The sequence below is a fragment of the Melopsittacus undulatus genome, chromosome 4 (assembly GCF_012275295.1).
Source record: "Melopsittacus undulatus isolate bMelUnd1 chromosome 4, bMelUnd1.mat.Z, whole genome shotgun sequence".
NCBI lineage: Eukaryota > Metazoa > Chordata > Aves > Psittaciformes > Psittaculidae > Melopsittacus > Melopsittacus undulatus.
In genome coordinates this window covers 80,297,382-80,310,242 of record NC_047530.1, presented here as the reverse complement: position 1 = coordinate 80,310,242, position 12,861 = coordinate 80,297,382, and the positions used below count along the sequence as shown (strand labels likewise).

The following is a 12,861-nucleotide window of genomic DNA, read 5'->3' as shown; positions in this document are numbered from 1 at the left end:
TCACTGGGCAGTGTATATTTCTATGAAACACCAACCTAACAGACGTGCCTGAAGCAGCCTTCTCCTGCAAGAGCCGTACTGCTGAAACAGTACACAAGAATGGCCTGTCTCTCATTGTCCACCTAACCAAGAACAATAAATTCTGAGTATTTTTATGCCACCACTCTCCAATCCAGACACCTGTTTGCAGAGCAGATCCAGCCAGCTCTGGCAAGTGATAAGCTTCTCCAGAAAAGATCTGAGGCATCTTTGCAACTCAGAAGAAAGCAAGAGATCCCCCCCTTGTGGTCTCTTGCATAAACAACCTTAACCACATTGTGAGTTCAGAAGCGTATAAAGAAGACTTTTTTTTCATCAAATACTATCAGAAATTGTAAGTAATTCCATTCAGTAAATGGAGAGTTCTTCCTAGAAAGAATGAGAAGGAGATATTTTTCACTTTATTTTTATCTACATGGTATTTTCTTGCAGAAAAACCACACAGATTTAGAATGCAGCGCTGTCTCCTGTACAGCCCCCCTTAAAAGAAAGTAGTGGGGAAAAAAGTTACAGAACAAAGTAGATGAACAGACCTAACAATGGAGAAGATGTTAGGTTTATATAGGCAAGTGCTATCTAGATGAACATATAAGCTGCAGTTCCAAAATGCTCACACTTCGGTTTACACAATGCACATAATGATCTCTACCTTACAGACCAATCTTACTCTTCAAAAGCCAGAGAGGATATGTAGGATATGCTTATCACTTCCCAAATAATGAGATTAATAAGTCTGACACAAACATAAAAAGAAATTTTGTGCCTTTATTGGAATGGTGTTAGGCTTTAAATACACCAATTTTGATAACCTGATTATTTGGTTTAATTAGAAATGACACTACAGAACTGCAATACTGGTCCAAAAGTCTTGTCTTTACTTTTTTCTTTTTTTTCAAAGCAAGAAATAGTATGAAAATGCACCAAGTAATCAGAAAGCACTAGCAGGCATCGGTTAATCCAAGATACTAGCTTCTTAGTTCCAAAAGCACTCGCATTGTATGGAACCCAGGATTTAGACTGGTCATGATTTGCAAGAACTAGTTGCATGAGTCATGACTTTTCTGTTTGTTTTTTTTTTCTTTTAATTTACTTTCAAGTTGGTCACTGGTAAATTTTTTTCCTCAAATATTACAGTTTAATTCATATTTTTCCTCAAAGTATAAAAAAGTATGAAATATAAACAAGCTCCTGCATTGCACCCATGAAAGGGTACAATGGAAGCATTAGAGAGCTGACTATCTACACACCATCAAATCCCATCAAATCTTGGATAGTTCATTAATATACAAAATATCAGGGCACAAAAAGAACTAAAATCCACTTTCTTTTTTGTTACGCACAGGTTCAAATAATCAATCTAAAGAAAAAACATGATCATTTTGGCTTTCCACTACATCCGCATGTTGAGACACTTATTAAAATAATCCTGCTTAATTGTGTTTGGTCTTTTTCTTATTGTCAAGTCATGTTTGTTATTTTAATACCAGCCATCAGACAAACAAATAATCAGAAAGACTCCTCCTCCTCACCACCTCCCTACCCCTGACCCCTCTGAGGTCAGTTTTAAGACATAACTCCAAACACAGGGTTGTGACGACAGATGCTAGGACCAATCTCTTCATAATCTTTTTTGGTATGGCATACTTGGTAGAATTCAGGCTGTAAAGGAAAGCAGAAAAAAAAAATAATCAATGGTACATCCACCTTATTTAATAATACTAACATTTATGCAGGAAAATGAACCTCCCAGAGATAAGTTGGAAGTCCTGAAATTAATATTACATCATGCATGGCTAAACACCAATGCAACCACTGTACTTCACCACAAAACTAAAATGCACTATTTAACAACTCACACAAAGCTGTATTTCAGCTTTTCACATGCTCTTTCAAATCTTTACTGTCTAATGCAAAAACTTCAAAGGGTGCAGGGAGGGCACATTTGCTACCTGAGGCCTATCAGAATCCCCAATTACGTTTCATATAAAGTGAAAGAGAAGAGAAGTCCAAAAACATTTGCTCAGATTTATAACTTACTGTGGAAGCTAGCATTGATCCTCCAAACCAAACAGCGTATCTTTGCATATGGTGCGTGATGACTTGTACATCAATGGGCTTAGGCTATAAAAGAAAAAAAAAACCCACAAAAACAAATAGAGGAACAATGTAAATTTTGCTGGTAAAAATTTCACCTTTAAAACAGGTGTACATTCCAAGTTTACTTTTCCCGAATTAGTATTTCCTGAAATGCTGGGTAAGTTAATTACAATTACAGCATTAGATTTTCTCTTGCACAACCCAGACTAAGAAATAGCTTTTGTTTATAAATTGCCATTTACTAACTTCATCAGGCATTAAGAGATCCTTGCATTCACACCAATTTTCTCCCAAGAGCTCCACTACAGTGTTCCTTTCCAATTATCCACATTCTATTTTCTGCTGAATTTCTTGAGGGACTGTTTATTTATGCAGTTGTAAGAACAGATCCATACTACTTAGCCCTTTCAAAAAAACCTACTTTAGAAAGCTAATTTTTAAGGCTTATGTTATTATTTTAGTTGCAGATAGAAAATTTATCTAGGACTAATACTGTCAAAATCATGCTTTTCAAAACTATAACACTCACTGAAGTTAGCCCCTTCCCCTTCATATCCACACAAATCTTAATTCTTTACTTGTGCTTATCAACAATGGCAGTATATGTTTCAGAAAGTAGTCATTTGGTTGTTCCATTAAAACCTGCCAAAACCAGAGTGATTTGAAACAGTACCTAAAAATCATTTGTAGTACACCTACAAAATTCAAGACAGCCATTTCCTGCAATGCCTAGTACTCTGAAGAAGGAAAAATGACAACAGTTTTCCTTATTTATATCCTGCTTCCTTACTACTAAGTGGTAAAAGCATAGTTAGGAGAACCGAGAATAACCTACACGACCTGAATCAGTGAATTGTACATAACTGAAATTTCAGAATTGGCTATATGGCATATTACGAAGCTACATTGAGGGTTTTAAGGATTGTTTGGCTCATCTAGCTAGATTACTACTAAAAAAATACATTAGAAAAATCATTTAAACTTTGCCTTAAAAGAGAGGACTATAAAAAAAAAAACTGCACAAAATAATCTCTGAATATCTTTTATGTATGCAGAGTCAACAAAAAAAATTTGTAAGATAGATCAGAGATCAGAAGTAGAAGGAACATAAATTAAGGATCATGCAGTTTAGTAAAAATATGAAGTCATTTCAATTTAGGGTGAAAGACATCTCAGTATTATGTCTAGTTCAGCCTCCTGCTCCAAGCAGGGTCAGCTGCAAGGTCAGAGGAAGTTATTCAGATTTCTATCCAGCTGAATCTCAAAAGCCTCCAAGGATGGAGACTGCACTCTCTGGCCAGTGTGTTTCAATGCCTGATTATCCCCACAATTAAACTATTTTTCCTTTTATCCAAGTTGTGCCTCTTTTGTTTCAATTTATACCTGTTGTCTCCAAGCACACAAAAAAGCTGGGGAGTGAGCAACTGCTTTTACATAACAGGTATAAGACCCATCCCTCCATTACGTGTGACTGATTCAGTTCAACTATAAGAGTCAAGCAGCACAACCTTATACCTGGGGAAATAATTACTGTAACTTCCTACAAGTAAAGGTTTATAGAAGTACCTTCCAATATCAGTCTAGAATATCTGAATCTCTGAAAAGCTTCTGTAAAAACTTTAAATGAAAATAAAGACAGTTTAGCAAAAAAGAACATCTTTGCATTATGTTATTGTCTCATTTTCCATGGAAACAAGGGAGAGATTACTGTTTAGGAAAAAAAACAAAACAAAACCAATGCATTAGCTGCAAGAACTAACCTTCAGTCTGCCACCACTAAGTTCTTCACTAAGTTTCAGTCTGGCATCAACAGTCCTTTTCAAGTCTCGCTGTAAACGACGACCAAAGTCCCTGAACATGGTTGAGCCTCCGGAGAGGACAATATTCTGTTTTGAGTAAAAAAAATTATTAACCACTTCTGAAAAACATAAGCCTCCAACTTTATACAGTTCTGAAATTCTCAATATCTAAATATAGTTTTTAAAACTACAGTTAGCAGGTATGGTTTTAAGTTTTAAATTAGCTAACAATTAAGCATAACAGAATATGAATTCACAAAGAGTTTGTCACATTAAAATTAGCTGTGCTTTAAAATCCATTTGTAACTTAGTACACCTCACTTCTTTTGCTCAGTTTTGTTTCCCTTATTTCTTTCAAGTAAGAGTTTGAGCAATGGAACATCACATTCTGAAAAAGTGTTGGTGGACAACATAAAGCCTTCTGCATATCTAATTTCTAGACTAATTCCTAGAAAAAAAATGTCAATTTTGTTTACTGGGGTTTTTTAACTAGAATTTAAAATACGTTTTTACAATCCTTCTAAAATGAGTATAAAAAAATCATTATAGCTACTGACCTTATACAGAGGACGTCTAACATCAATGGGACAATTCTGAATAACTTCATCTACTACTTCTGAGATTGGTTGCGTGAAGTCAGGATTAGCAAACTACAATTAAGAATACAATCAAGACAAGTCAGTATGTAGGACCACATATTGCAAAGGAAAAGGAGTAAGGAGAAAAAGGGAAGAATCAACCTATTTATAATAGAGATGTCATGAAAACTAATAATGGAAATAGTTATGTTGGCTAATTTTGCTGCCATTTATAAAAGGTTTGAAAGAATAGTAAACCTAAAGTATCTGTTTTGCCAGCTATTTTTTCACATAGCTTTTGCTAACCAGCAAAATAGCATAACGTGAAAAAAGCTGTAACACGAGAACATAGAGGGACTAGGGCAGCAGGAGAATGCTTTATTCCCCTTAAATTTTTCCCAACACTGGAAGAGAGACTAAGGGTATAAAGGCAAGATGACAGAATATTTAGAAATTTGACTTTTCAGACAGATAAGGAAACTGTACAACATGGTAAGACCTGGAAATTCTACTGAAAATTGCAAGAAGAAAGTATGGAGGTAATAATCGATTTGTTAAAAGTTTCAAATATAGTGCTTTGTTTGGGCATCAACCTGAATTTGTATAAAGATTAACAGCAATCAGGAATCAAAGACACATTGACTTACAACAAAACTGGTACCTATTTACAAGTAAGGAGAAATATAAGTTGGGATAACCATTTCTTCACAAGTTTGCAAATATTATTTATATGCTATCATCTAAAATGCACCTAAAACAAAGAGCGAACAATTCAAAACAAGTTACCTCAGGATGGAAGAAAATCTCTGGCCCCAGGAATCTCTCATAGCCCACATCAATGGTAAATTCTTTCTTTGAGATAGCATTAATTCCAGTATACTGTTTAATCCACTTTGTACCATCTGTGTCATACTTGTTAAATTCTTTTACTAAGTCAGGACAAACATAACTAAAGCGTTCCTGAAAATTGAAAATGTATAGTTAGAAGAATCTTCTCAACTTCTTGTATAGCAGAGAAGATTGCATGAACTTTTAAAAAGTGTAGCAATTTAAACTTCTAGGAACAAGAGTTTTAAACTGGCAGATACAGAACAGGACTTAAAAATGTCTGATCTGACATTTACTGTACACAGATAATGGTTCTGCTACTAAAAATCATTTCTGTGCAACACTGAAAGCAGCACATAGGCTAAATTAATTTTCTTCTATTTTTCCTCTGCACTTCTACGATGGTGAGAAATGAGTTCTAAAGCATATTGAAGTATTGCCATAGGAACAAGGTTTAAGTGTACTTTAAGCTGAATGCCTTTCAGAATAGCTTTGTACTACAAAAAAGAACATAATCAACATTCAGAAAGAATAAAAAGTAATTAAAGCTCTTTACATTAGATATCCCACTAAGAACATTTCCTACTGAATAGTACAGTAACAATAAAGGAGGGGAGGAGAAAGGAGACTACAAGTGAAGAGGGAAATTCTATGCCAAACTGATCATAACCCAATCGTATGCCTCAAGTTTAAGGCATTTCAGGTTATTATATTAGACATTTTTATATTACTTAGAAACAGAGCACCATTACTTGGAGAGACAAGGATTTTGAGACAATATTGTGTTTTAAATATAGATATCAAGATCTGATTTAATATAACCTTAATGTCTGCAATGGCCACATTACCTTCACTGCTTTAGCTGTTTCCAAGGATTGTTCAGGAGGAATTCCTACTTCTCGCTCCCTCAGCAACTGCTGGATGAAGTACGTTATATCTCGCCCGGCAATTGGAATGTGTTTAATACAGCTGCCAATCACGTATCCTTCAGCCTATAAATAAAATTAATTGGGAGAAAGATACTGACAAGAACTTTCCACAAAGCTTAGGAGAAAGACAGACATGGAGACTAAATTCCTATTAACTACCTGCAATTGTTGAGATTGAAGCCCTTTAAGACTAGTTCATTTAATTATTAGAGATCCAGTATTTCAATAGTATTACTTTACACATTAACATGTTTCACTTTGTATTGGTTCATAATTCTTACAAGGTTAAGAGGAACAGAAGGTCACTAGTACATGAGGCAAAAAACAGCTATACTCACTATTCCTTGGCCTTTATTTTTTCTTCAAAATGAGGTTACTCTTACCAAAAAGATCAAATAACCTTGTATCATGAAATATTATTTTAGAATAAATGATGTGGCTCTGTAGTCACAGCCACTGATGTAAGACATTACAATCCACATGAACCAAAATTAATTTTCTGAAAGCAGGGAGAAAATGCACCATTTCAGCATATTAACTGAAACTGTTTAGAACATCAGACTGGCCCATACTCATCCATCAGTCTACACTTGTATGTCACGCACATCATGAGGACCAGCTTTGGGGCAATAAAAAATATCTGATCTAAATATAGAAACCAAAAGGGCTCAAGACTGGCCTTCAACCTTGCCAGATCTGCGATGTCCAAACAGATGAATCCAGGTATCACACTAACACTAAATGCTCGAAGTTTCCTACATACATCTTACATCCATAGAATCACAGACTGATTGGGTTGGAGAAGACCTTAAAGATCATCTAGTTCCAAAGAGTTCATATCAAGAGTTCTTTCTAACTTAAAAATAATGTCACAAAAAAGTGTACTACTATTGCAGCTTCGCTAGAGAAGTGTCTGTTAGCACCTCTTACGTATTTCATTGTAAAAGTGATATATTACTGTTAGTTTGCTCAATAGGTTTAAAAAAATCCCGAAATTAAGTAAATGTCACTCTGCAAAGGTGCTTAATGCTTCAAGTGATAGAGAATACCTACTCTTATTTCAATTAAAACAAACCCAGACACAAATCAGAAGTTCAGCTGTTCTAAACAGCAATCTGAAGACCAATTAAAAAAGTTTACATACACAAGGTTTGAAATGTCAATTGTTTCCTACGTCTTATTAAAAAAATGCCATCTTGGATGAACAAACTAAGCAAAAATTTAACCACTATATTCCATCAAGATTAATAAGAAATTGCTACATCACAACAAATGTTCTATCACCACCAATGCCACTATTTGGTATAATAATTCATTTTTTAAAAAATTAAAGTTACTGTGACATGATAAAGCTTTGTACAGATTTTAATCCTGAAAAATGTAATCTAATTCATTTTGAAAAGAAAGATGCATCTGGTGTGTACATGTGCATTTAACTTCCCAAGGAAAGATGGGCAGAGACATATTGCCAGCCACTGAAATACAGAACTCTATTAAATAATTATAGCATTTCAAGTATGTAGCTTTGTAAAAGGAAATGCATACCTACAGCAAAACCAATAACTCTATAGAGTTAGGAAACTGCAGCTGGAAATGTTGATTATTTACTAAAATATTATTTGATCTAACTAAGTTTATGCATTTAGTAACTTGATATACTGGAACAGATACTCACTAATTAACCTTAGGGGTTGGTTTTTAACCAGTCAGGTAAGAACTTTTTTCTTTTGGTTTGTACTGCTGATGCATGACAGCATACTACTAAACACTGGTCAACAGATGGAGAAAAACTGTAAACAATATTGCCCTCACAGATTTTTGTATTATTTTCATTTATACACAAATTGACTGAATTAAAAATGTTTCCAAATTCTTATCTTAAATATCATATTCACTCCTACCAGCAAAACAAACTGGAAATATGATAAAGCAATACAATTCCATTGATTACTTAACACAGCCTTGGCAAATCACCTTTTAATATTAAGTAATTGAAAAACAATATGGCCTGACAAACTCAGGGTGCAGAGAAGTTTTTCAAGAGTATCTACACTACAAAATAAGCAAAACTCCACACCCCTAGAAATCATCCTACATTTCTGAAGATTCTTAGCTATACTTCAGTCTCGGTAAGTGTAAACTTCAGAAGTTACAGGACAAACTGTTCCCACCCTGAATTTTTCTGTGGTTTTAACATACACTTACCACAGGAATAACATGAGTGACGCCATCACCACTGTCTATAACTGTGCCAGTCAGTGTTCGTTCTCCTACTTGTCTTGACGTCCAAGATGCAGCTAAGGCAAGCACAGCCTTGTAATAGATCACACACACACAAAAAGAGCCTTATTAAAAGCACTCCATTACAGATCCCACCTCTCACTACCCCTCCCAGCAATACACAGGCTGACACACTCATGGCAATTTACGGCATAGAAATTGATTTAATAATATTATGTGTACACAACAGCTTACAACAAAGGCTACATACATGTAGTTTCTGACTCCTGTCTGATGCTTTTTTAGCCACGTTCAAATACCTATTTTGCTGCTCCATACTGAAAGGGATTCAGATCTTGACCTAATACCATTATTATGATGTGGTGTGTTAGGGTTGTTTGTTGGTTTTGATTTTTTTATTTTTATTTACGACGCAACAGATATTATACTCTACTACTTAAGACACTTTCTTCTATACAAGTAACAAAAGAACAGTACCTAGCTAACAGACCACAGAATCAACACATCACACATGTAGTGGTGAAACAGCTAACTAAAAGTACATAAAAGTATGCCAAATACGACTTATACAGTTTTCATAGCAAAATTAGCTTTAATTTGAAGACAAATACTGTAGCTGTAACTGTCAACAGCCTTGCCCTTACCTGAACAGCAATATATAGCCCTGGAACATTAAAAGACTCAAACATGATTTCAGCAGTATATTCTCTGTTTTCTGGAGTATTTAATGGAGGCTCAGTCTGTGAGAGAAAAGAGAGAGGAAAAAAAAAAGTTTTACTTATATTCAACTCAAACCACCTAACTTTCAAAAGAAAAAAAAAAAAAGAAAAAAGTCACCAAATTCTAAGTTTGAAAGAAAGATGAGTCATTCCACAACAATAGCATGTAAAAATAGTAATGTGCAAAGGGTGCTTTTAAAGGCAAATAGTGCAATTAAGACAATCTAGAAACTCCTCTGACAATAACAGAATTTATGCAAATTACATTTCAAAAACGTGATGATTTCAGCAAGAACAGGAAAACAGAAGTGCAATAAGAAGATTATAGTAATTACTGCTTAGGAGTCTACATTGAAGGCCCCACTTGTGGGTTGGATAGCTCATTACAACTTTTCACTTCACTTGAAAGAATCAAGGACTATCAATCTAAATATATCAAAGAATGCAGTTTAGCATATTTCAAGAATGACAATTATTTTAAAAATTTCTTTGATTCATTAAAGAAAAAAAGCTGGCTTCTTCAGAAGGCAATCACTAAAACAAGTTGGTATGATCAACTGTGGAAACGTACCCAACTGAAAAAAGCTAGCAACAACATACAATATGCTGTGATAGCATGCTATAATTTTCATTAAAATTGCAAACATACTTAAATCACTCCTCTGAAAGAGCAATTTGGATAGTGCTACTGAATATTTGAGGAAAAAAAAGTATCACTCTTCCATTACATGAACTAGGAGGGTAAAAAGAGGAGGTAGCCAGCCTCTTCACAAAGGTGACAGGACAAGGGGACATGGAGACAACCTGCAATGTGGGGAATCTTAAATAGGAATTAGGAGGAAAAAAGGTAACTGGTCAAATATCGGAAAAGGCACCCCAGAGTTGTTATGGCATCTTGATCCTTGGAAATATTCAAAGCTTGGCTGGACCTAATTAGACCTGCTTCAAGAAGACTGCTGCTTAGATGTTCTTTAACAAGTATGGTCAAAACCTCTAATTTCAAACTTGCTCTATAAACATCACACTAAAACAGACTGCCTATTTCAGTGGCTTTAAATACAATACTGAGGAATAGCAGATGTTGCAAAATAACACTTCTGATTTAAGAAAAAAAAAGACAAAATTTGACTATCAAGACATATCATCCAAGCGGCAACATTAGGGTCAAAACACACGTGTACTTTTTTGCTTCAAAAACATACACTTAATCACTGAATTCAGTGGATAAATGATAGAAGTGATGAAGCAGAGAACAGGAAAAAGTTTGCAGTTCAAGACACTGACGTCTTTAGAAAATTAAAGAAACTGGATGGGATAAGCGAGTCAGGCAAGATCCTGGTAATTTATATTTACTTTGCTTTTCAAGATAAACATACTCATATTTAAGAATTATTACATAATTAAGCACAAATTACTTACTAGTTATATGCAGATTCATAAGTAGCACATAATTTTACCTACCAAAAGAAAATAATGATCCTCAGGTTCTGCTCTTAGATACTTAAAGATAACTTGCTCCATAAACCTCTCCATCAAGTCCCAATCTTCAACTATACCATGGCGGATGGGCCACTGTTGCAGAAGAATATCAAAATAAAATTGGAAAAAAAAATTCAAATAAAATTAAAAAAATAAAATAAAAAAAGAAACAGTGTTTTCAACTCCAGTAGAAGCATATGATCTACACATGCAAGAAACCTTGCATTATGTTTTCCCTGTTCCAATCTGACACCTATGCAAAATTCAGATTCCAATCTTGAATAGGAGTGAATAAATCAAGCTCTAAGTACAACAGAATGGAAGCACTAGGATAAACCAAAAATTCCTCCTAGCCTAGCATTCTGACTTTGACATTGCTGACAAAAGATGCCAGGGAACATGAAAGAACGTGATATTTCTGCTTAACACTCTCCCAGCCTCCCTTCACTTCAAAAGAAACAGATAATCACATACTGCTTTTCAAATTCCCACAGGCTCCTGAAGGTCAACAAAACTAACGCCAAACCCTATTTTCCATTAATACAGAATTAATAAAAAAGTAAGATTAAATTTAACCAAAAGGATTCTTAAGCTGCTTCCCGAAGAGTACTGGAAAATCATTTTAAACATTTCTCTTAATACCTTGGTTGCGTAAGTTGGTTTTTCTATTGCTTCATCCCCGATAAAGAAGTCTAAATCATCAACACCTTTTAAAACCCTCCTTTGTGCTTGGTCGACCACTTTTGCTGATTCTTTGATAGCAATACCTTTAACAGAGAACACAGACAATACTGGAGATCATATATCCTGCACTAAAAAAAGAAAACCTCAACATTCAAAAATAAGAACACACTGTAATTGTATTCATCCTTTATTTCAGGCACAAGCACAGAAAAGCTAAAGTAAATACAGGCAATCTGAATTCCAATCATAAGGAAACATAGCTAGGATTTATGAAGTAAAACAATTACAGACCTAAATACAGATTTAATTGTTAGACAATGTGTGTTATCTCCCTGACTGCATGAAAAAAATCACAAAGATACAGTAACACTACAGATTTCATTTTATTCAAAAAGTGTGCTAATTATCTGCATACTCTGCTAATAACGATAATATTTAAAAAAAAAGAATTTGTATGAGTTGTATAAAGAGCAAGAAAGAAAACATGTTGCCATTATATAAATAGATGTTTTGCTTCACTTGCACCAATTTATTTCTGGATATACTATGAAACTGAGACAGGTCACACAAAAGGGACTGACTAGCAACTAAATAAGCAAAAGATATACAAAAGAAGGCAGGAAGAAAGAAGCAGGAAAAAAAGTAAGACATACAGAAAACGAGTATTGAGCAGAAATAAAAGGAGTATTTTAAAAGAACAGAAACTTGTATGGCTACTTCATGTACCTTTAGGTACTTTAAAACAGGTTTTCATAATGCCTATGTTTAATTTCTCCCTTTAAATCCTACTCTTATCATTAAGAATAGGATGTAGAATTTCATTTAAGACAGACTATCTCCTTCTCTTCAGGGAATAACTAGCAAAAGTTAAGAGCATGCACTGTGGCAATATATTGCTTCCAGGGTAATCACTCATCAAAAATAAAATTTTGATAATAAATTTATCAAAAAAAAAATATTGGCTGAGGCTAAACACAGGATGCTGGAAAGATGAATTGGTGATTAGATACCACAGGAACACAGATGTTCCCTTTCCTCAACTTTTACATCAGCCCCTAGCTACCAAGGTTACAATGCCAGCAACATCTGCTCTACTTTTTAAAGTCGTACTAATTGTCTTTAAACAGAATCCTTTATAAAAATGAGGGAATTCGTATATATAAGAAACATTAATATTGTTCTCAATTATTCGAAGGTTGTGATCTAAAAACTCTTTCAAAGGCAGAACTATTTTGCTAATTCTCACCTCCAGCAGGAATATGTTTGCTCTCAAATTTAAAAACTTTATGAAAACAGTTGCTGCAGCCTCAAGCCCACCAGGCACAGGGCAGCACAGCTACAGCATTTGGAAATCAATAGCATGCTAGGGTAAAGCACTGTTAGTGCTTTAGAAACTCCCCATCTGTCTCCCTTCTCTTCCCATAAAAAGCAACAAAAGCAGAGCTGTGCAGCCAGAGAAACTAAAATA

At 34.6% G+C, this 12,861-nt stretch overlaps 1 protein-coding gene across 1 annotated transcript in view; it reads right to left on the bottom strand.

The window, feature by feature from the left end:
- Window positions 1-784: 784 nt before the first annotated feature.
- ACTR3 (actin related protein 3) overlaps window positions 785-12,861 on the bottom strand; it is a 32,988-nt gene continuing 20,911 nt past the window's right edge. Inside the window, exons 3-12 of the mRNA XM_005153774.3 lie at window positions 11,352-11,476; window positions 10,692-10,802; window positions 9,156-9,251; window positions 8,476-8,583; window positions 6,190-6,333; window positions 5,300-5,473; window positions 4,493-4,585; window positions 3,897-4,022; window positions 2,077-2,160; window positions 785-1,698 (exon numbers count right to left, since the gene is read on the bottom strand). Of these exons, the coding sequence (XP_005153831.1) occupies window positions 1,603-1,698; window positions 2,077-2,160; window positions 3,897-4,022; window positions 4,493-4,585; window positions 5,300-5,473; window positions 6,190-6,333; window positions 8,476-8,583; window positions 9,156-9,251; window positions 10,692-10,802; window positions 11,352-11,476 (1,157 nt within the window). The 3' untranslated portion in view covers window positions 785-1,602. The remainder of the gene's footprint in view (window positions 1,699-2,076; window positions 2,161-3,896; window positions 4,023-4,492; window positions 4,586-5,299; window positions 5,474-6,189; window positions 6,334-8,475; window positions 8,584-9,155; window positions 9,252-10,691; window positions 10,803-11,351; window positions 11,477-12,861) is intronic.